General features: G+C 39.4%; 1 protein-coding gene across 10 annotated transcripts in view; it reads left to right on the top strand.

The window, feature by feature from the left end:
- Window positions 1-4,221: 4,221 nt before the first annotated feature.
- TRPM3 (transient receptor potential cation channel subfamily M member 3) overlaps window positions 4,222-24,782 on the top strand; it is a gene marked incomplete at its 3' end in the record, with an annotated part of 782,399 nt that continues 761,838 nt past the window's right edge. For 3 of the 10 annotated variants that reach the window (XM_082696689.1, XM_082696696.1, XM_082696693.1), the window contains exon 1: window positions 4,222-4,591. In XM_082696689.1, the coding sequence (XP_082552815.1) occupies window positions 4,409-4,591 (183 nt within the window). In that variant the 5' untranslated portion in view covers window positions 4,222-4,408. The remainder of the gene's footprint in view (window positions 4,592-24,782) is intronic. The other 7 variants (XM_082696682.1, XM_082696697.1, XM_082696692.1 and 4 more) reach the window with 4 other exon arrangements.

Here is a 24,782-nt window from a genome sequence, read left to right as displayed (position 1 = left end):
TAAAGAGGGTTTATACTACACATTCCTATGAATCATAATAGTGTTTAAAGTGTAGGAAGCCTGGATAATTGGAGGATTTTGTTTGTTCTGTGTCTGTGCAAAAATTAATAGGAAGGAAGGGAGGGGGAAGGGAGGAGGAGCAGACGAGGATGGAAGGAGGGAGAAGGGGGAGAGAGCAAGGAGACAGAGCAGATCTGTAGCTAGGTTCTCTGACCTGCACTGGCCTCTGCAGAGAGGCTGTGATGGGGTATCTAACCAGGGAGACTTGTCAGTGGGTATTTCAGAGAAGATACGCGATTGTTTTTCATTAAGAAGGAGGATAATTTTTCAGGAAGCTATCACCCAGAGAATTTCATCCACATAGATGGCCAATTTGCATAAACCAGTATAACCCTACTGCTCCTTGTCTTGATTAATAGTCGTGGGCTTTGGGAGATTTTTTGCTCGAGTTACAGGAATAATTGTTTCAACTCTCACGGTTGTTTGGCTTTGTGTGAAACTCAGCCCTCATGTCTACTGAAGGGAATCTAATCATGACTAAAGGCAGATTCTACAGCCTGTCTCCAGCTTCATAGGCATTGACGAAGCCTATTCCTCTATGAGTCTAGTCATGGTGGCTATGTTTTTAGTGAATTCACGAAGCAGTTGGCCCTCAATTAATTTACAGTTACATTTAAAAATCTCTCTTAGTACGCAAGAGTGCCAATTCAGACTTTGCTTCCCTGCATGTGTAAGGATGTGACAGAAGGAATTAGACATCATTTGGCTTAAGAGAAGAGATATTCTGGAGAGTTGTAAAGGCCATCTTCAAATACCTGATGACAATCACTTGTTAAATTAGTGTGGAGACAAGAGTTTAGAATAAAGATGGAGGCATGGGTTTCAGCCAAGTTTATGAGGATGGGTTTCCTAATGCTTAAAATGGTTTAATAAGGAAAGGTCCTGCTTATGAGAAAGAGGATGTCTAATGCTGAGGTCTGAATGTGTAGGCAAAGGGTGAATTCCAGCTTGTTGGGTTTCTAAGGTCAGACCTACAAGCATCTAACTCCTTATTCAACTCTACGATTCCGTATAACATAATTATACTGAAGCCAAGATACCATCCATTATCAAAAGCATCCTGATTCAAGAGCGTTCAAAGTGTGAAAAATTGGGAGTGTTTTCAAGTTGATGAAATATGTTGATATTCTCTTATTTTGCAAGGAGAGTTTTGGGAACAAACATAGCTTTACAGTTTTCATCACTTTCTCTATGTTTATCCTCCCCTCTTGGACTTTGCTTGATCATGTTAGTCTCTGGGTATGCCTGTGGGTTTCCATGTCCTGGAATAACCAAAGGAAAATATATTTCCTGTTAACTTTTTTGCAATAAAGTTCATGACCATGTGACTGAGAGCAAATGGATTTTGGAGAGAGTTTCTTCTGATTATATACTCAACACACGCAACAGGCTGGTAGGATCATGTAAGGGTTATAGAGTGTGTAGGGCTAATGAAAAATTGTTGGCATTTGATATTTTCTAGAGAGTTTTTTGAATACTATTTAAAGCTCACTTTTCAGAACATTTCAGTATATTTGGATTGATTTGTACATTTAAAGATTTACATATTTATATTTTTATTTTATGTAGACTACCTATTGGATAACAATATAAGTAATTTTTGCCTAATCTTATCCTAATATGTGCATTCTTGAATGCATTGAAACCATGGAGGAAAAAAAAAAAGTTTTATGGCATCCTTCCCAATAGCCTTTTTGATGTATTTAGACTCACCTTTGCATTTACAGTGACTCTTCCAGGAAAGTTAAGTTACTCTAGAAATGGCTTCTAGCCTTGATTCCAGATTTTCAGTGCTGGTAATTTTAAACATGTTCTTAGCTTTGATGCTGCCATTCTCTGCTAACTTCTAAGAAAAATGATATACTTTCAATGTAGTTTTCCGGTTTGTAGTTATTAGAAAAATTGGGAAAAGACAAATGAACATCAGAAGAGGGAAGGGTCAATAATTTGCTTGTTTGTAATCACGTCTAACTTAGCCTCTTGTACAGTTCCCAGGTATTTTTCCTTGTACTTGCCAAGTACAAAAACAAAATGCAGAGAACATCTTCAAACAAGGCTTTAAAACACAGCCTTAAGATAACAGCAATACAAGGCTCATTTTTAGACCAAACTGGTTCAAAAAAAAATTATAATCACTACTCACTGAATGTTCTAAATGTATCTGAAAAACTCACCAGGGGCTCTGAATAGTCATAGACGTCCTGGTGCCATCATTTGTGATAGATATTCTTGACAGCAGTGTTATTCCCCCTTAATGGGCTGATGTGGGTGAACTAGGGTCTTGAGACTCTGAGAAGTGAGTGTTCTTGGATTATGGGCCTCGATACATCTGGAAAGCCCCTCTTAGGTCCTTTGCAGAGCTTTTATCATTATATCGAAAGAACTTTCAAGGCCTCCAGGTTAGCACACAGGCTTTTCATCTCCTAGGGAGGTTTCACTTACATTCCCCTTTGTTGACAACTAAGGAAAAGGCAAACATCTAATTTAAGTCCTGATTTGCTGATTTTTTATTTTTTACTCCCTAATTGGTATTTAACTCTTATACCTGTCTTAATCTGTAAACTATGCATAATCATTTTGATTCATTTTTGTGGGGAGTAGAAATCTGGACTAAATTATTATATATTTCCATGAAATGTCACTAATAGTTTCAAATCCATGAACTTAGACAGGGAGCGAGGAAATGTGAAATGCAGCCTGTGGTTTTCTCATTAAATGGCATTGTGTGTTGCAAACATTGTTTAGAGCTTCATTTTGTTTAATATGGGTGTGTGATTTCTGGACACAGAGGGTTGTTTAAAAAGGTAGGAAATGTGCCCTGTGAGTCCCTTTGCTTAAGATGACAGGATTAATATTAATGGAGCGCTACACACAGCTGTACAGCTGTAGGGTTTTAGAGCTCTGTATTCCACTCCTGAAAATGAGTCAGTTCTAAAACCTCTGCTTAATCAGACCCACCATGGACAACTCAGATGATGATTTCACAGCTGGTACCACAGCACAGATTTTCTTACAGCATCTCTCACCCTCTCCCCTTCCCTCTTAATCCCTTTTTACCTTTTCCTCCTGGAAGGACCTGGCCTTATTCAAAATGGAGAGAGAATGTTCCATTTCAGAAAGAAATGAAAATGTGTCTGTTGTTATCTGCAACAGATAAGCAACCAGACAACTCTTTTCAACCAGGAGGAATTTTAGGCCTTCTTCCCTTTAATAAGGAGCAAGGTCACTGTTTCAGTGTTTTTAAATTTGGGACACCCCCATTGGCTCTCTCTCATCTGATCAAGGAAATTTCTGAACAGGAGGACAGCTCAGTCTGGTAAAACAACTAACACAAAACTGTTGAGAGACTGTTGGGTTTCCTTCTAATGAGCAGAAGGCAGATAGATGAACCAAGGCCGAGGTATCCGGGAATATTCGCCACACAGGTGATCATCCTCTCTGCGTTTACTGCTGTATCATCGTGCTGGCCTCGGGAGTGTGAGGGTAAAATGAACACCCCACATCTGCCTCTCTTCCCTTCCAACGACTCTCCTCTGCTGTGTCCCCATAGGACAGGCTGTCACAGACGCTTAATTGCGGTTAGAGCAGCAAGTATCAAACTGGAGATTTTAAATATCCTGATTCCTAGGCCCCAGCCAGGCCAATTAAATTAGACTCTGAAGAATATCAGCATTAAAAAAAAAAAAATTAAGGAACTCGAACGTGCAGCCAAGTTTGAGAACAAGTGGGCTAATCCGCGCAAGCCGGAGAAGGAATTAGTGTGGCATCTGACAAAGAGGTGAAGCTCTACCCCGCCCCCTCCCAAGGATACTTAGGAGACCGTTGTTGCTGCAAAGAAGAGAAAGGGAAGAAAGAGAAAAGGAAGGAAGACAAAGTTGCATGCTTCCTGTCTTTCTCCAAGTCAACTGGAGTCTCCCACTGTGGGAACAGAGGCTTGCGCCTGCAGCTGGGGTGTGGTTGGTCCGCAGGCCTGGGGGACTGGACTGGGCGGGGTGGGGTGACTGGCGGTAACCACCTAGCGGCACATCAATAGCCCCAGGCGTGGGCCGTGTGCCCCCAGAGAAGGCGGCGCCTGGGGGTGGTGGAGAGCAATTTGGGGGCGCAAAAGGAAGCTGGCTCGGGCGCAGGTGGCGCTCGCAGCCCCAACCGACAGTTCAGCCAATCGCGGACGCAAGCGCAGCCTGGTGGCGGTGGCGGTAACGGGGCGCAGGGTTCTGGCAGGAGCCAGCGGAGGCAAAGGCGGCGCCAACCCAGAGCTGCGCACCGGCTGGAGTGAGACCCGGCGGCGAGAGGCGGGAGCGAGAGCTCGGCGCCCGGGTGTTGCCCGGCAGAGCGAGGCGAACTTAGCATGGGGAAGAAGTGGAGGGATGCGGCGGAGGTGGAGCGGGGCTGCTCTGACCGCGACGACAACGCGGAGAGCCGCAGGCGCAGCCGGAGCGCCAGCCGGGGCAGGTTTGCCGAGTCGTGGAAAAGGTTAAGTTCCAAGCAGGGATCCACCAAGCGCTCGGGACTCCCATCGCAGCAGACGCCGGTGAGTGGCCCGGGGAGAACCCCTGGGTCTCTTGCTCCCTCCGCCCGCGACTCGAGCCCTTTCCATGGTGCTGAACTTGCCTCCTTAGGGGCTCGAGCCTGGTAACTTGTGGAGCGTCTTCTAACGAAAGTGTCGGGGGCTGTGAGGAGGGGCAAGAAGGAACGACTTCCCTTTCTTCAGCGAGGGGAGGGTCTCCTGACGTCTGGGGTGCCTTTGCAAAAATGGAGAAAATGTTCGAGAGGCGAGGGGCTCACTGGCAGATCGTTGGAGTTTCGCAATTAGCAGAGCGTGGGAGATGTTGCTGAGTGTATTGTTGTGACTCCTGTGCGTCCCGAGGGTCTGTCTGTGCGGCTTGTTCGAAGACACTGGGCATCCGCTGAATGAGGGCGGAATAGGAAGGGCATGCCATTTTTCACTCTCTTAACACTTGCTCTTTTTCATCCCACACCCCCACTATGTTAATGGGTGAGTTTAATTGTTTGCAGAATGTTATTTGCATGCAGAGAATAGCAAGAATATCCCAGGTGCTTAGAATCCTCCTGTTAACATACACAGCGTTCAGAAAACAGTTTTCCCATGCGTCAGCTCCTCTTCAATGTCTAATTAGAGCGATATAAAGCACTCAAGTGAAATTAATATAGGCATCGTATGTGTGTACAGAAGTACAGTTGATAAAAAAAACTTTAGCTGCATATGCATTTTTAGTATTTAAATATTATCTGTTTTCCTTTAGCCTAGAGGGAAAGCACTCTGTTCCAGAAGAGGGCAGAGAGCCCTCCTGTTGCTCCTAGGGAGCAAGGGTACAGCACTTCAATTTAGGAGAGACATCATTAAGAACATCAGCGTGTGTGTGTGCTGGTGTGTGTACCTATGCCTTACATTCAGAAGAGTTGATGGCAGATATTATATAGAGGAGAAACAATTAATTTTTTAAAAGGGAGGTACAAAAGCATTGTATCTCATAGCTTGAATAATGGTACCTTCTTCTGTTTTCAAGAGTTCATCAATAAAGGATAAAAATCTGTGAAAAGCAGGACGTTTAAAACGTTACTTCAACAGAATGAAATATAAACATGTAAAATTTTTGGTATGTTTATTTTGTTTGCTTGTTCACAAAAACTAGCAGAAAAATATTACTAAATTTGAAATATTTTTTTCCTGATATTTAGTGTTGTCGATAAGTTTTTTTTTTAATCTAAAGATGGATAGAGTACACTTAAAATGTAATTAATTTTATTTCAGGCATTGCAATATCATTTTTAAATAAAGGTGAATTTAATATTTTAAGAAGGAGAATATTATTCTGAAGGTAGGAATGATGACTTCTGGTTTTCATCAATTATGTGAACTAAGACTTTTATTCCTTTTAACAGAAAATATTATTCTAAATAACTTCTTATATTGCTTCTTTGATTCTGTTCAACAGGTGTGGTAGAGTCTCAGGAATGTATAAAATCTTCATAGAACCATAGGTTAGGCTCAGTAACTTACAGGTCTGTTATTTAGAATAAAAACACGAGAAGAGAGGGAGGACATAATAGGATACCATGACAACAGGAGGCATCTGGAGAAGTAACTGTGTCCTCCTGTTTACTAAGGGTGATGATGGTGCTATATTTCTCTGTAGTACTTGTTAATTGAAACATTAGTAATTCAGTTATAAACTGGTTATGGCAAAAGCCTGTGCTTATTCTCACATTGCATGACCTGTTTGATACCGATTTTGTTCTAAAAACCTAGGAAGTGCTCCTAGTCATGATTTGAATTATCAGAATTTTTAAAACAAAGATAATGAAGCTTTGTAAATTTTAGAGCTGGGATGGTGGTTTTTAATCAAGGTTTGATTTCATTAGTTGTTAACAAAGACTTTTTCTTCATCTGTAAGTGATACACCCAACTTACTTATGCAAACAAGAGGGAGGAAATAATAAGGCTTGCAACAAACATGCTGACAAAAGTTTTTAATCTTCAAGGTAAGATTTTTTTCTGCCTCTTAAGGTGAGCTGGTGCTGTTTTCAACTTTCATTGTATCTTATGCAAAAAAAAAAAAAAAGCTTAAATGACAGATTAAAGGAAGTGATTGAAGCAGTTAATATAATTAATGCTACTTTTTATTTATTCTTCTGAATAAATAAGATATTCTGTGATGTGACTCTGGATTTTATTCATTTTGTGTTGTAGTCAAGAAATATTGTGGCATCATTGTGATAAAAATCATAGAAGAATTTAATTGTGATAAAAATCATAGAAGAATTTTTTCTTTCTTTGAAGACAAGTAGATAAGTGTAGAAAAAGGTAGTTAATAATAAAACATGGGAATGTTCTTAGATCCTTCTTTCTTCTTTCTTTTGAGAATGTGAAATGATTATGTAGTTGTTTTATTGATGTGGCCTTTGTTACTCTCTTTTCTGCTATAGTTAGAGTCTTGAAATCACTTCCAGTTAAAGTTATTCCCAGGGAACGATGACAGTCCATGACTCTGTCTCCAGTGGGAATGATTACATTAGTTTTCATTTTCACTAACAACAAAGCATGAATACATTATAGATAATGGGGGAGATTTTCTTCAGCAAGACTGCCATGTTCTTGATTATCCAGAAATACTTTCCTGCTATGGTCTGAGTCATGGTATTTTTATGTGTCAAGGGTAGGGGAGGTCTGTTTGAATCAACCTTGGTAATTAGATTTCCTGTCTACTTATCACTAGATATGTTGGGGTTTTCTTAGAGACAGCTTAGATGTTGGGCTGGCCCCATTATTTTGATGCCAGTATGAGAAATCAGAAAGTCACATTTCTGGCAGTCTTGGTCTAGGGATATTCTTTGTGGATTGTGGCAGGCCCACGGCAGGGCAGCATGTGCTCTCCTTGGGGTCTGCTTCTATTCTGGCACAGGCAGAAGCAGTCCTACTCTGTGCCCTGGTGAGAGGAAGGGGAAGCTGTTCTGGGTCCTGATAGTGGTATTTAAAGGCCACGTTTTCAAGTTCTGGGCCACAAGAGTAGATTTGTCCAACACATCAATCCTTGTTGATTTGAAAAGATTTTTTTCCCAAGCAACTTTCTTCTTTCCCCTTATTTTTAGGCTTCGTAGTTGATAATGCACCATTTGATTCAGTAATCTACAATACTCAGATCATACCCCAAATCACAAAATTCTGATAAAGTGAAGTAGGATTTAATCATAGTCATTCCTTGGAATTTGTTCTTCTCTGACCGTGGGTCATAGGATATTTTTTAAATCTGAAAATGGGGTGTTTTTTCAGTAAACTAATAAAGAAGTTTGGTATCAGTTTTATAGTTATATCAATGTAAAAGTTACATATTTGCATTGTGGATACGAAATTAGGTTTCTGGACATTAATATTTTACATAATGCCACTGTAAATTGCTCAGGAGGCATAAAAGGATTTTAAAACTTCTTTGCCTCTATTCGATACTATCTGGATCTCATATTTGTCCTTGAAGTATTGTTCTTATTGTTCCTGTTACTCGTTTTAATCCTACCCACATAAAAATACATGGGAACTCCATTGAAAGGGGATTCAGCAAGTGCTGTCCTGTGTTACGAATACCACATGTATGCCTCAGCCTGTAGTGTTTTTAATTTTGAAAGGTGATTTCCTCCTCTAGTCCCACAACTATTTCAGGGCTTCTTTTCAACCAGATGCAGATTTCATTTAATCTCCAAGTAAGCTCTGTGTAAAGGGGGGGGGGGGAGTATTCTGAGGGAGTAAAATGGTCGAGTTGTAATTAGAGTTGTTTTTCAACCTTAGATGGCACGCTTGCTTCCACTAATGCTATAATTACCCTTATCAGCAGGTGCCAACCACAGAACATCACGCCTTGTGCAGAGAAGTGGGCAGCTGAGAGTGTATAGAAACAGCAGCCCTGCAAAGTAGACGAGTCCAGGTCAGCTGAGTAACAAGTTGTGTCTTCCCACAGCTGTGTGAGAGGCGATGTGGGCAGGGAGGGATTCCAGGAACAAATCTGTTTCCCTTCCTCGGGCTGACTTGTCCCTTCTCGGCCTAGGAAGTGACTTCCGGTTGTTCCTGCCAAAAGCTGGGTCCTTCAGGGTCTTATAATAAATGAGGGAAGGCTGAGTCAAAGGCAGGGCTAAAGTGAGAAAAACCCTTCTCCCAACCAGTTGGTCTTTTGAGGTTGATGTGGATGGTAATTCTGGTGATGGCTGTAGCAGAAACAGCAGCAAGTTGGTGAAAAGGATCCTCGCTCCCTTTTCAGTGTTCTGATACGTGAGGACAGTGTCCTTAAACCCTTAATGGTTTGTTCTTGTTAGGTACGCAAAGGGCTCTCCTGGTAAAATCAGAATGAATCCCCTGCAGGGCTAGTCTATTACTGCGTAACTGTTTCTTGACAGGTTGATTTTTGTCTGCTTTTTACTCACTGTGTTGAAAAAATGATAATAATTAAAAAAAGGGACAATGTTGTATCACTCAGGAGTACAGATGTATTTTCTTATTATTGTGAATTTTTGATGGGGAAAAACACCATTTTCTGATAGTGGCTTATTTTATTGGTCACAGTGAACAGTGAAATAAATTTAGTTTCATCTTTAATTTGAGGACCACAAATATATTAGATGGCTAGTGAGTAATTCAAATATTTTAAGTTCTGAGGAAGAAAAGACCCTTGTATAGTGATGGTTAAATGTGTTTTCAATTATTCCAAAATATATTAGAACAGTTCTTCCTGCCATTATTTATTGAGATCTTGAAAAAGCAATTGAATCATTAAAAATCATTTATAAATAGTAGCAACACATTGTAGTCATTTGTCTCAACCAGCTGTGATGGTCTGTGCATTGGCTTTACTTTTTGTTTCTTTCCTTGGCAAAACCCAGAGAGGACTCATGGAGCAAAAATGCAAGGATGATGGAGAACAGCACTGAAGCAAACTTTAATTCATCTGATAGTCATTGAGTACCTAGGAAGTGTTAGGCAGCCTAGTAGGTACTGAACAACTTTCATAATAGAACTGATGTCTTCATGCAAGACAAAGCAACCAGACAGAGATGTACAAAGTCTGCTTTGTGGTCAGAATACAATAGAGAGAAAGTTAAAGTAGTGGATGCCTGTTAAGTGATGGTGATGAGGAATGAAGGTAAAAAGCATCCTCCACTTGACGCCTGATTCTCAAAAGATGAGGAAGCAGAAGAGTTGTGTGGATTTGGCAATTTGGAACCAGGGCAGTCATTTTCAGCTACTCATGAGAGTGGATACCTGAATGCAGTGAGTGGAAGTCAAGGCAGATGAGACAGAGAAGCAACCGCATCAAGGACAAACACACTGTCAAGTACTTAGTACTTTCCAGGCACTCTCCAGGCACAGCACCTAACTTCCTACACATTGCCTGACTTCAGCTAAAATGTAAGCTCCACAAAGGTAGGGATCTTTGGTTCACTAATTTATCCAGATGTCTTGAGCAGTGCCTGGTGTATAGCTGGCCCTCAAATGTATGTTCAATGAATGAATTGATCAATTAATAAATACATTAATAGATAGGATTTTCTCATTAATATGAGGTAGACGTTAAGTCCTTGGCTATGAGAGCAAAGAGAAACAGGCAGAAGAATTTTCTTTCCTTTTTCTTGTGTGGCAAGATGGGAGAGACTCAAACATGTTTATTTGTTGGAGGAAGAACCTATTAAAGGGTTTAAACAAGTAGAAAGAAAGAAGAGTAGTCAAACTAAGCCATAGCCTTGGAGGAGTTGGGATTTGTTTTACGTGAAAGTTGAAGACCTATTTTTTTGCTAGTTTTCAATCCTGGTTCTGTCCTCTCTTTGTCTTATGAACTTGCCTGGTGGACACTGGATCTGATTGCTTATTCTTAATTTTTTAATTTTTTAATAAACATATAATATTATTAGCCCCAGGGGTACAGGTCTGTGAATCGCCAGGTTTACACACTTCACAGCACTCACCATAGCCTGATTGCTTATTCTTTTGCAGGTTTTACTTAATACATATTTAGCCTATAATGTTGGTAAATTAATTCACAAGTTATGCCAAAAGTGTGCATTTTTAAGAAAACTTTTGTTTGTAATTCAAAGATTGCTGAAATATAACTTTTTATCTCCCTTTGATCTCTCTAAATACCTCAAGGAATGTGGAAAAATTCTCAGGCAGATTTCAAAAGGTGGGAATTACTACTTTAGCTCTTCTGAAGATAGTTATCTAAGTTCAGAGTTGACACATCAAACTGCAAATTCATGCATTCAATGTCATGAGATTGCATGTTCATTACAAATAACTCTCTAGAATGCCAGAACTTCAACCCCAAACTAGTCACACAAAAAGGAATACATTCATGCCAGGTTTTTGTTCACACTGAAGGTTGATTTTTCTAGGACTTCCTTGGGAATGGACTTTACAACAGTGAGATTAGGAGGGGAGGGCTCTAAAGATAAGCGTTCTTAGGAGGCTCAGTCTGAATGCACGTCATCTCTACTTTGGGAGTTGTATGGAAAATCCAAATTGATCTTGAGAATAATATGGTGCTTTGAAATCAAACAGATCTAGATTGGAATCTTGGCTTTGTCTGTTATTAGCTGTGTGGCCTTAGGTGAATTATATTTCTTTGTCTCTTTTCTCCTGAATTCTATCAGGAGAATTCCTTCTTCCTTTCCCACCAAGTGTCAAATTCACTCAAGTCTTTGTCTTCTTTTTATATAAAGAAAAAATATTTATTTATTTTTATTTAAAACTTAAATTGTCTGAAAATAGAAAAAAAATAGAAAAATCATAGAAAATATTATGAAAAGGATCTACATACTCATAATACATATTAAACCAAGATTAATAATTTGGCATATTTTCTTCATGTCTTTAAAAAGAAGTAAAATGTTATAGGCACATTTAAAATACTCCCCTACCATTCTCCTGATTCCTTCTCCAAAGGTAAGAAATATTCTGAACTTGGGGTGCCTAGGTGGTTCAGTGGGTTAAGCCTCTGCCTTCAGCTCAGGTCATGGTCTCAGGGTCCTGGGATCGAGCCCCACATCGTACTGTCTGCTCAATGGGGAGCCTGTTTTCCTCTCTCTGCCTGCCTCTCTACCTACTTGTGATCTCTCTCTCTCTGTGTCAAATAAATAAATAAAATCTTAAAAAAAGAGAAATATTATGAACTTGAAGTTCATTTTCTCATATAGTTTTTTAGATAACTCTGGTCTATATTTATATACTCATAAAATGTGTAAATAGTATGGTTCTATGTGTTTAAAATTTTTACATGCATTATGAGACATACTCTTTTGCAGTTTGCTTTTTTCACTCAACATTATATTTTTGGAGATATATAGTTATATGTAAATGTTGCAAATTATTTTAGTATATGTTTATATCACACATAGTTTATTCATTTCTCTACAATAAAAAGTTTAGTTTTTTTTTTCTTTTTCCTTTTTTTTTTTTTTTGCGGTTACAAACAATATTTAGTTAACATCTTTGTACTTGTCTGTTCTTGCAAATATTTTTTGACAAGGTAAAAATTCAGGAACTGACCTTGCTTTTTGGAAGACGTAAGGACCAGGGCTTCCTTTGTAGTTGTTTTGCACCAGAGAAATATCAAGCTTGTCTACGTTATAAATCCTAACCTCTGAACAGAGTCAAAATTTGCAAGGGGCTGAAAGGTAGTGACACTGGCCTTCTGCTTTGAGATTATATTGGCATTCAAATCAGACAGACTTGAGTTTAAGTCTGTCTCAGGTCATTAACTGATTTTGCAACTTAAACTTTCTTGTCTTCGTACCTTTTCCATAAAATGAGTATGGTAATCCCTGTCTCCAGGATGAATTGTGAAAGTTAAATGTATTGTGTAGCTAGGGCAGTGCCTGGCAAGAGATACTTGCTAAATGGTAATAGTTACCTAACTCTTGGAATTCACTAGAGGTGTTACATCAAATACCAAAAGGAAAAGTTGCCTTTGCTTGATGGGGAAGTGTTGTTTGTGGTCTTCAGTTCTTTTGGGTTTAGAATGTTGTTGGTTACAGCCAAGATGTAATAAAAGGCTAATGATTATATTGAGCTTCTTGTTTTGAAAGTATTGTAGAAAATAAAATCAGCTTGTTTTCTCCAAGATGTTTATTTTCCACAGTAGGCCTGAAATGTGTGTTACTCTGTGTTTTTACTGAAGGTGAATTTGCTGACTTTTTTTAGAGATAAATGTGAAATTTCTACCATATTGAAAAATATAAGATACTTTTTGCTTTTGGTATTTTTACTATTGGGCTCTGTATCGTTGGATTTTGAAATAAATTATGGTGACCAAATTATTCTCTTCATGAACCTCAAGACCTTTGGGAAAGGATGTTCTAGAATCCTTTTATTAAGGAAAATTCAACCATGTACAATAGGAGAGGAAATAGTATAATTACCATATAGACCCATAATCCAGCTTCAACAATTACCAAATCATGACAGTTTTGCTTCATTTGTAACTCTGTCTTCTATTTCTTCCCTCTGCACTAGATTGTTTTCAGGCAAATCTGGATGTCATATTTCTTCTAAAAAGTATCTGAAATATAAGGATTCCTTATTAAAACAAAACTATAACACTGTTATAAAATGTAAACAAATTAGTAGTTTCCTAATACCCACATATATTAAGATCACATTTCATTAGTGATCTCATAATTCTGTTTTTTATGCACAGTTTGTCTGAATCAGAATACAGTTATAATTGGCACATTACAGTTGTTTCGTTTTTCATCTGTTACCTTTCTCTTCCTGATCTCCTTTTTTTTCTGTTGAAGATCATTTGTCAAATAAATTTGTTTGTCCTGTAGATTTTCCCACATTCTGTCTTCTGCTAAATACATCCCTGTGGTGTCGTCTTACATGTTCCTCTGTCCCTTGTATTTCTATGATTTGACAGTTTGACCTGGAGTCTAGGTCAGTTTTGATTTTTTCCATATAGGTATTGTGTTTGCCTCTCATTTCAGACATTAGCTACCATTATTGATCATCACCTAGAGTAGGGGTTGGCAAATATTTTATGCAGAGGACCAAAGAATAAATGTTTCAGGTTTCGCACATTATAACGTCTCTTATAACTACTCATCTCTGCTATTATTGTTTAAAAGCAGCCACAGGCATTATGTAAGTAAATGGGCGTGGCTGTGTTCCAATATCACTTTATTAATAAAACACTGAAATCAGAATTTCATATAATTATTTATGCCATGAATATTATTCTTTTGATTTTCTTAAACACTTGAAAATGAAAAAAATAGTTCTTAGCTCACAGGTTAAGAAAAGGGGCAATGAACTGGGTCAGGCCCTTGACTAGATCTGACTGATTTCTGGTTAAGATCCATTGCTTTGTCAGGGCTTTGCAAAATGGTGATATTATAATTCTGTCTTTCCTTTTTCATTTAATAGCTCAAATACCTTTAACCCCCATCATCAACTATTCTGTTATTCCGAGTTATAGCTCATATAGTGAAGTCCAGATAAATGCTTGAGAGAGATAGTTTTTTAAAAGTTGAACCAATAATACTAGGAACCGTGTATCGGCATTGATCTGCAGGTTTATTGTCAGGCCTTAGTCTTTAATTGGGTTATTGTGTTGAGTTAACTATCAGGAAATATTTGGTCTATTTATCATAGAGGTCAATTTAACTCTCATTAAGAAATAGAATGTGTAAAAATACATTGTCAAGTTATTACTGTATTAAAGTTTTTGCTATCAGTGCTAAAAAGAAAGTCTTGGGCATCGTGTTTGGTTTCTACTGCTGCCATAAAAATTACCACAAATTTTGTGGCTCACAGCGATTGAGTTTATTATCGTACAGTTCTGTAGTTCAGAAGTCTTACATGAATTTCACTAGACTAAACTCAAGGTGTTCATTTCTTGTTTCTAAGGGGAGAATTCATATACTTGCCTTTTCTAGCTTCTAGAAGATACCCTAGTTCCTTGGGTCCTGCCCTTTGGGTCCTGCCTTTTTTTTTTTTTTTTTAAAGATTTTATTTATATATTTGACAGACAGTGATCACAAGTAGGCAGAGAGGCAGGCAGAGGGAGAGAGGGGGAAGCAGGCTCTCTGCTGAGCAAGCAGCCCGATATGGGGCTCCATCCCAGGACTGAGAACATGACCTGAGACGAAGGCAGAGGCTTAATCCACTGAGACACCCAGGCGCCCCTGCCCTTTTTTCTTTAAAGTTAGTACAGTTGCATCCCATTGATCCTGCTTCAGTCATTCTGCTTTCTTTGACCCTCCCATCTGCTTCCTTCTTTGACTTTTAAGGACTCAAATGATTACATTGGACCCACCTGGATAATCCTTTGGATCCTTGGATAAACCTTGGATAAACCTTTACTTTAAGGTTGGGCAATTAACAAACTTAATTCCATCTGCAATATTAATTCCTCTTTGCCGTGTAAAGTAACATATTCCTAGATTCTGGGGATTAGGATGTGGACCTCCTTGGGAGGCCATTATTTTGCCTGTCATAGGCAAGGAGATGTTGCTATTCAGTTTGTCAAATCTTTACTGGACAAAATTGCAAAATGGTGTTGAAAGACCTTCTCTGAGCTGCCTTTAACTTCATGATAAATGCTTATCTCTTTGGAATGAGGTTCTGTGGGCAAACAAAAGAAGAGAAGAGATGAAGATTCACTGCTTTCTTTTTTTCCTCCCCCCACCCCCGGCTTTATGAGCTATAATTGACAAATAAAAATTAGATATATCTGTGGTGTACAGTGTGATGGTTTGATGTAGTATACCTTGTGAAATGATTATAACGATCAAGCTAATTAACATATTCATCACCTCACATAGTTCACTGCTTTTTTCTTTGTGTGGTGAGAGCAGTTGATATCCATTCTCTTATTAAATTTCAAAAATACCATAGAGTAGTGTTAACTGTAGTCACCCTGCTGCACATTTGATCTCCAGAATTAATTCATTCTGCGTAACCGAAACTTAGATTCTTTTGCTTTCTGAGTGTTGAGTTTATAATTACTGTAGACGTGGAAATTACCTTTCCTACAGTGGATATCCAGTAGATTTGGGAGTACGAATGATTTATTTTGACATACATTTTAATGAGCACCCACTCTGCATAAAACCTCAAATGCTATAGGAGGAAGAGATGTGAATAAAACTTCTGGAAGAGTTATGATGGTGGGAGGGATGGAAGTACAATTTGGTGTATAACATGATATAAACATATTAAGTATATAGTTAGCAAGTATAGGTAAATGTTGTATTATAACAATTATTCATATTATTAGTATATTAAGATTGACTTAATTATATTATTAGTCTGCTAAAAAGCTTGGTAAGACTGGTCAGATCAGTGAGAAAATCAATTTACTGGACCAATAGTTTTTGATTTGCTGAATTGAAGCTTCCCAGGTAAAATAATTTTGGGGATAGTCTTATTTAATATATTCTTTTTAAAAAAATATTTTATTTATTTATTTGACAGAGATCACAAGTAGGTGGAGAGGCAGGCAGAAACAGAGGAGGAAGCAGGCTCCCTGCTAACCAGAGAGCCTGACGCGGGACTCAATCCCAGGGTCTTGGGATCATGACCTGAGCTGAAGGCAGAGGCTTTAACCCACTGAGCCACCCAGGTGCCCCTTATTTAATATATTCTATATAGATGTGGCAAACAGCATTTTTTTTTTACTAATTTATAAATGTTTTATTGATTTTTTTTTCTTCTTAATGAATGAAAATAACCCTCCAGTTAAAAGTTTGAATCACAACTACTGTTTAAATAGGACTCTTACTATTTTTTTCCCTGTTATTTGAAGACATCTGATTTTTCATATAAGTGCTTGTCTCCTGTACTCAATAGACAATGATTATAACAATAGATAATTATTACAAATTACTGTTAATAGGCAAGAAAGCAGGGTGAATAATTAGCACCAAATGAGGACACAGTAACAGAGAATGTCTTCAAATGCTAAGGTTAAATAAGGTGAGAAGTTGAGTCTTTCTTTTAAAGATCATGCCTATTTCTTTTTTTAAAAAATATATTGGACATGTTGTATAAATTTAAGGGGCATAATTTGTTAATATGATACAAAACAAAACAAATTGTGATGTGGAAAACAAAATTACTGGAAATACAACTGAAGATCAGTAACATTGAAGGAAATATTACATCTTTAAAGCAATACTTTGATAATTTTCTAGACAGTGTTTGCCTAAGCCATATCAAATTGGACAATGAACAATTATACTATCAAACTTCGGAGAAGCCACAAGCAGGTTGTTTTCTCAGGAACAGTTGTCACATTTGACATTTGATGGTGATACTGGGAAGTTTTCAAGGTGCTCTGAGGCCTCCAAATTGGGAAGGCAGAGAGCTAAGGAGTGGAAAAAACTTAGGCCTTGAGTTGTTATCTTCCTGTTAAACATCAGAGAGAGAGAGAAAGAGAGAGACTATAGCATTTATAGCTGGTATTCTTGGGTTGTCGGTATAGGAGTCATTTGTATATCTGGAGAATGTTTTGAGCTTGAAATTTTAGCACATGTTCAAAGTTAGGGGAAAATAAACAGATATATTTGTAGATACACAACTGATGGAGACTCCATGCAAGTGGTTGGGTATTGAAAGCTCAGAAATTCTACAGCTGATTTCTAGTGGCCTCAAAAAAGTACCAGGGAAGCAAGGAACAGGAACTAGAGAAAGTTGAAGACTGGGTCTATAGTAAGGCAGAACAAGATAAGGAGAAAAGATTTGGATCTTGACTTAAGATCTAGATATTTTCCTTTGTCATTCCTGACCGAGGGTTTTACTGTAGTTATAGCTATGTGGTGTGTTGTTGGTATTATTATTAATATTAGTTATTATAACTTGTATAGGTAATCAAGTATAAGGTCATAGGTGTATAAACTCTATTCATTTAATTTTGCCTTTGTTGTCTTTATAAAGTCTGTCAAAATAGACGTCCTTTAGGAATTATCGAGTAATAGTCGCAGAAATGGGCTTGATGGACATCTGCTGTCACCAACTCACTGCCCAGAGCAGGTTCCCATTTCAAAGTACTGTTCTCATTTCTTTTGACTTTATATCACCAAGTTATCTCCATGTAAAGACACATTTTGAACACAACAGTTGACTTTAAAATTGCTTTCCTCACTATATGCTAACTAGCTGGAATTTAAATAAAAACTTGGAAAGAAAAAAAATTGCTTTCTTTTGTTCTGAGTTATTGGCAGCCATTTTGTGGGAAATAAATAGGAGGGTTTTTTTTAAGATTTTATTTATTTATCGGGGGTGGGGGGGAGAGCGAGCACAGGCAGACAGAATGGCAGGCAGAGGCAGAGGGAGAAGCAGGCTCCCTGCTGAGCAAGGTGCCCGATTAAATAGGAGTTTTTAAGCATTTGAAATTCTTATCCTGTACCAGCACTAAGTGAAATTAGTTTTCTTTACGAGATAAACAATGATGATTCAAATTACCAGAGCCTGGGACAAAGTGGGAATGATCTGGGTTATAGCGACAAAAAGAGCTCATTGTTTAAGAGGTGCGCCAAGTTATTGGATGTAACAGTAGAATGCACTGGTAACAGTAACTAAAACAAGAGCTTAATTCATGTTGTGAAGACCACATACTCCAAATAAACAGGCTATGAAAAATGAATGCAGAAGGAACCAGTGGTAAATAATGGCTCAGTCCTACTTTTGTCTCATTATCCGTTAAGTACAGTTGGGGGAGGGAACAAGTTTTTTTGTTTGTTTGTTTTTGTTTTTGTGACCATACCATGCCCTATGCGACTGGTGCCTTTCCGTCCACCAATGGAGACAGACCGGTAGGCTGGTGTGATAACATCATGGTCCTGTATTGATCTCAGCAGTGAGGTAATCCAGAGGATATTGTATTACCGCATAGTTTGTGAATCATACACATTGTAAAACCTTTGGAAGGGTGGGCATTATTTCTTCTTCCTGGGGAAAATGTCTGATTATCAAACATAACCTTAGATGTGATTAAAGTGCAATCTAGTCCTTTGCTTTAGGATCTCCTTTGGGATAAGAATTGCATTTTGTTCATCAGTGTGGTCCCAGGTCTTGCTCAGTGCCTGGAATGTTATGGAAACTCGGTACGTGGGTGCGGAACCAAGGAAAGAGCATAGTGAAAAAGCTCTAGACTTAGGTGTTTCATATCCCGGACAGAAAAAGGATGAAGAAGGGAAGGAACGGGAGCATCATTCTGGTATTTTTTTTTAAAAGGTTTTATTTATTTATTTGACAGAGAGAGAGATCACAAGTAGATAGAGAGGCAGGCAGAGAGAGAGAGAGAGAGAGGGAAGCAGGCTCCCTGCTGAGCAGAGAGCCCGATGCAGGACTCAATTCCAGGACCCTGAGATCATGACCTGAGTCGAAGGCAGAGGCTTAACCCACTGAGCCACCCAGGCGCCCCTCAATCTGGTATTTTTTAAATACCGGGCACTTAAAGTGATCTCTTATGCAATCTTCCTGACATCTTTTTGATGTAGGCTTTATGCAGATACCCAAAGCACAGATGAAGAAACTAAATTTCAGAGAGGTTAAGTCAGTTTTAACTAGGGTCGCTGGGAAATGGTAGAGATAGATTTCAGAAGCAATCAATCTGTAATTTTTTTTAATACCCTGCTAACTTGTGAGTTAGAGATAAAATAATTAAAAGAGCATAAACAAGGTTTATGTACTTCTTTTCTCTCACAAAGGTGATTTGTGGGGGTCTCTTAAAGGTCGTTATGGGGGAATGCCTGGGTGGTTCAGTCAGTTAAGAGTCTGCTCTCAGCTTGGGTCGTGATCCCAGGATTCTGGGATGGAGTCCCGCAACAGGCTCCCTGCTTTACAGGGAGCATGTTTCTCCCCTGCCTCTGCCTCTTTCTCTGTCTTTCATGAATAAATAAATAAAATTTCTTTATAAATAAATAAATAAATGTCAGTCTGGATGGTGAGACCAAGTCAGGGCAGTAGGGAATAATGAAAGCAATTAAACAATGTTGTTAGCAGCCTTGCAAACAAGCCTAGTTCCAGGAATAAACTATTGAGTGGAAAAAAGAAAAACAGGTAATTCATTTTTGATGCTACTTCTCTCACTGTTGTTGGGTGAGAACAGGGCAATATGTTTGTATTCACATAATTATAAGACTATTCCCTTTATTTTTAATGTGTTGAATTTTTTCGTTATCTTTTAAAATTTTTAAATAAGCTGATATTTGACTATGGGATGCCAATCAAAAGTAGATCTAGAAAACTTGAAATTTGAGTGACACTTGAGCATAGGATCCTTGTTAAATAGACTTTGTGTGTGCGAGTGTGTGCACGTGGGCAATTTACCATTAGAAAAATGTGACAAGTTAAGAGGTAGGTAAGAGCTTTTACTGAGAGTTTAATTTGAGAGAGTAATTACCTAGGTGTGTCTTGGGGGTCAGAATAAGGTTGGGTCAACATGCTGAGTCTTCAGTATCTTCAGTTATACCAAGGGGGAGCCATTGTCCGTAACAGTGACCCTCAGCCAAGATGTACTCAGACATGAGAACGAAGGATTTCTTTTCCGCTTTCCTACTTACTAAGGCAAGGAAGTGCATTAAGCTCAGGAAGAGAGTTGTTCAATAACAATGGGTGAATGAAAATGAGTTGATGACTGACTAGAAAAGTCACTTAATTAAAACATGTCTTTTCACAAGCACTCCTCGTTAATGTTACTCTGTGTACACACAGGAAGTATGTGCCCATATTTTCACAAGCGAGTATATTTAAAATCTAATTAGGACATGCTGACTTTTGCTGCAAACCTAAATAATGACCATAGCATTGAAGAGTTTGCATTTGTTCTTCTCAGGTCTCAGGGATACAGTGTAGGGGTGACTGTGGTCGCAGGGAATGTAAGGGAAGCAAAATGTGCGGTCCTCTTCATTTGTTAGCGTGAGAAAAGAGAGGAAATGAACATTTGCTGTATACTCAGCATTTTGTTAGACTTTTTTTTATATTTATGAAGGTTTTATATTTTATACATGTTATCTCATTCAGTCCACACAACAACCAGCCTGATGAGGTGAGCGTTATATCCATTTTACCCAGTTCCAGCTGTCCCGGAGCTTATATGCTAGTGAGGGCAGACAGAAGAGAAACAGACAAGCAAATAAATATATATAATTAAATGTCTAGTGATTATAAAGACTATGAGGAAAAAACAAAGCAAGACGGGAGGGTAGAGAATGAGGAGGGGCACTGTTTTAGTTATAGGGAAAGTCTGATTGGTGCTCTCAGACAGATGTCAGGATGGAGTGGAAGAAAAATCTGGAGATACCTGGGGAGGAATGTTCCAGGCAGAGAGAAAAAGTTCAAGTGTGCTGAAGCAGAGGAGTGTTTGAGGAACAAGAAGTCCAGAGACACTGGGGCAGAGGAAGCCAGGAGGAGAGGTGAACCTGGGTCCATCTGCCTCCAAACTTGTCTCTGATGTTCCATTTACATCATGAAATGGGGGACATGAAACAACCAGAGAGTGACACAGGAAGTCAAGAACAACACTAGATCTTACAGGAGAAACTGTTCAATATTGTAGAAAATCAGGATGGACAGCAAGTTGCTTTATTGAGGGCAGGATGACATGGGCTCTTCTTGGGTTTAGGATCTAGGAGAAAGGTCATCGTGGATTTGCACATTCAGCTGCAAAGAACCGTGATGTGGGAATGTTAACAGTCACACATATTGAACGTCATGTGCCAGAAACTGCCCTGTGAAGCTTCTGTATATTGTATAATTTGTTCCTTATAATAACCTCATTGTACCCATTTTAAAGATGAGCAAACTAAGGCACAGAGATACTAAGGAGTTTGCACAATGCCCTAGAGTTGAGGTTTGAAATCAGGCTGCCTGGCCCTGTATTCTGCACTCTTAAAATATGGAGGGACTAGAAGAAGATGTGGGGCACTTTTTCTTTTATTCTTTATTTTTCTTGTTTTCACTCATCACTTTCCTGAAATATGGAGCAGAGGTTGACAGATGGGCTCTTAGGAGGAAAATTTTACTCTGATCCCTGTGAAGAATATAAAAGAAAATTTGGGAGGAAAGATTGGGAGGGTGGTGAAGATACATATTTAGTCAAAGTACTTTCTCATTTTTCTCATTCTAGTTTCCCTCTGGCAGGGGTGAAAATATGATTAACCAGTGAGGTGCAGTACCGTACGCATAGTGGGTCCTCATTAAAGAGCTTATTAAATCTGCTTTGAAGTGTTCATTATATGAGACTAAATCAAGAGGCCAGTTACCAAAACGTGGGACAATTTGAAGATTATAATGCATTCCACGGGTGCGCCAGGGCGAAAAGGAGCCACGAGAGGATATCTTTTTGTTCGTGCCTTTTGTGTTTCTCACCAAGCGAGACTTTTAGGCTGGTTTCAGTGGCAATTTGGCTGCTGAAATATGCCAGAAGCGTCAGAACAAGTAGTTTCAGATGGGATTTGTCAAGGTCTGTAGAGATAGATACATCCATGAGATAAACAGACCAACCACCACCTATCTACGAATTCTGCAAATAAAAACTGTTCATCAAAACAGTCACTGATTTGAAACAGACACGGCATTAGAGAAAGTTTCCTAAAGCTGCTGGGCTCTGAACACCTGGGTAGGAGTTAAAAAGACAGATTACTGGACTGGCAACACCATGCCTGTGGACACTGTCTTTCCCCGGCAAGGCTGGGAAAACGGTACCCTGAAAAGATCCCCAGGTGATTTAGATGAATTTGGAATGATGACTTTAATAACTTTTACCTGTGCTGGCAGTGCTCCACACCAGCATATATTGGAATCACCTGGAGGGCTTGTTAAGCTCCTCCCCCACATGGGCCCCGCCTTCCCATGGCCCTGCCTTCCCCGTGGACCCCCGTACTCACGTCTTTCCACCGGCCCTTTCTTCCCCTGGGCTCCACCTTCCGGTGTTTCTAAATGAACGGACCTGAGGCACGGTTTGAAAATTTGCATTTCAAGCAAGTTCTTCTGTGCTAGAGTTGGTGCTGTTTTAGGCAATGTGCTTTGAGGACTTCTGGTTTATAAGGACATCAGAGTTAAGACACAGGAGGCTGCAGGACAGGTAAGCGACATTATCTTCCCTGAAGGTATGGAAAACTCTACCGTCCAGGATAGAATCATTGATTGCTTAAGAAAAATAATATAGTGAGTAGGCGACGTTATTGCTCTAAGGTATATCTAATTAGTTTGGTTGTTTGTGGTTTTTGCGAGTTTGTGAATAATGGGCTAACCAAAAGCCTTTGATTGGGTTCTAGATTAAGAATTTTGAAAATAATTTAGTTTCATGGGATTAGAAAGAGTCAAGGTGGGAAGGTAATATTTTATTCAAGATTGAGCTCCGACTTAATGGCAGACCTATAAAAAGGAGATAAGCAGACATTTCTCAAGACAGGAAAAGAAATAGTGAGTTACCTCTGGGATTAGGTCTGGAAATTTCTTTTCCTTAACACTACTAAATGTCTTACAGCTGTGAATACTGTGGTAAATCACTCCGTTTACTTAGATCCAAAATTCTGCTGTGTAAGAAATGCTGAACTACTAGGAATAAATTGAGGAAGCTCTTCACGACAAAACGTGTGGTAGAGTCAAGAATGGCGAGGTAATTTGTGGGGCCCAGTGCAAAATGAAAACGCACCGCCCCTGTTCAGAAACTGTTACGATTTCAAGACAGCAGTTCCAGCACATTAAAAAAGCCTGGGCCCTGTGTAGCTAAACTGGTCTCTGGCCCATGAAACCAGCTCTGGGTTAATCAAAGCGATTCAAAAGATCTGGAGTCACATTTGAATTCTGACCCTGACACTCTGTATCGTGATGAGCGACTTGCTTTTGCTGCTCAATTTCTTGATATGCGCAGTTTGCTAACTAATCCTTCCTTTGAAAACTCAGGAAAAATAATCCATGAAAGCCTCTGGTTGTGCATAGTGTAGGGCAGACAGCAATTAAAACAAAACAAAACAAAACAAAACAAAGCCTAGGAAAAAAGCATTGGCAGGGCTGGAGAGCTGACTGCTCTCCCCACTGTCTTTGGGTCATTTCTTACTGCCTTCTAAAGCCAACTTGTTGAAGAGATATTTGTTGATTGCTTATAAAGTGCGATGCAGTGTCCTAGGTGCTGGGCTCACCCTGTCCTTGTGTAGGTCACAATCTAGTGAGAGATGCAGCCAACATCTGTGAGACACAAAATGCGGGGAAAGGAAATCACTGGCACGAGGTATATGATTTTGGAGCAAGGCCAAGGAAAGTTTCCCAGAAGAGGTGACTTAAATTGCTACCAACCTCAGGTGGAGGAAAGTTCAGTTTGGGTAGCAGCATTCTAGGTGGAGAGGACAGCCTTTTAAGCAGGAGGGCCTGCAACATGTTTGAGGGACTAAAAGGAGTCCAGTAGGCTACAGCCAGAGAACAGGGTAAAGAGTGCTAGGAGAGGAAATTGGGGGGATCTTGGGGCCAGATCTGTAGCCCTTTGTGGGTCAGCGGAAGAAGTCTAGGTTTTATTCTAAGCGCGAAGGGAGACCACTGAGAAAGAGTTCTGAGCAGGGAAATGATGTGAGGGGACAGCTTTTGCTAAATGTGGTTTCAGATGGTTTGTAGAGAATAGTTCAGAGGGACATAGGAGTAAGTCAGAGGCTGTTTTGGGAAAACATGGTAAGAAATGCTCTGGGGCACCTGGGTGGTACAGTCTGTTAAGCATTGTTGGCTCAGGTCATGATCTCAGGGTCCTGGGATGGAGCCTGGCATCGGCCTCCCTGCTTGTCTCTCTCCTTCTGCCACTCCTCTGGTGCTTTCGCTCTCTCTCTCAAATCTTAAAAAAAAAAAAAAAAAAATGTGCTCATGGCCTGGACCAGGTTGGTGGCAATAGTGATGGGAAGAAAGGGACTTTCTATTTTGGTGGTAGAAACAATAGGGTCTGCAGCTGGGATGCATGATAGCCGTGGTATCTCATTGAACATTGGTGACAAGTCCGAGGAGAGACTAGAGTTAAGATCCCTTAGAAGTTCCCAGTTTATGGATTGTATTAAGGGCCTGGGAAAGAAAGGTTGTTAATTAAGATGGCTGTGCCCAGAGCTAGGAGGGGGCTTAGGAAAAGCCCCTGTGGGCTTATTTAGTAGAAGGGCTATTGAGGGAAACAAAGAACTAGAGATGCACACAGGTAATTATGTCCCAGCGGCCTGGAGAGGAGTGTCCTTCAGGAGGAAAG

The sequence above is a fragment of the Mustela nivalis genome (assembly GCF_964662115.1).
Source record: "Mustela nivalis genome assembly, chromosome: 13".
NCBI lineage: Eukaryota > Metazoa > Chordata > Mammalia > Carnivora > Mustelidae > Mustela > Mustela nivalis.
The sequence above is the reverse complement of the archived record's forward strand: the minus strand, read 5'-3'. Positions and strand labels throughout refer to the sequence as shown.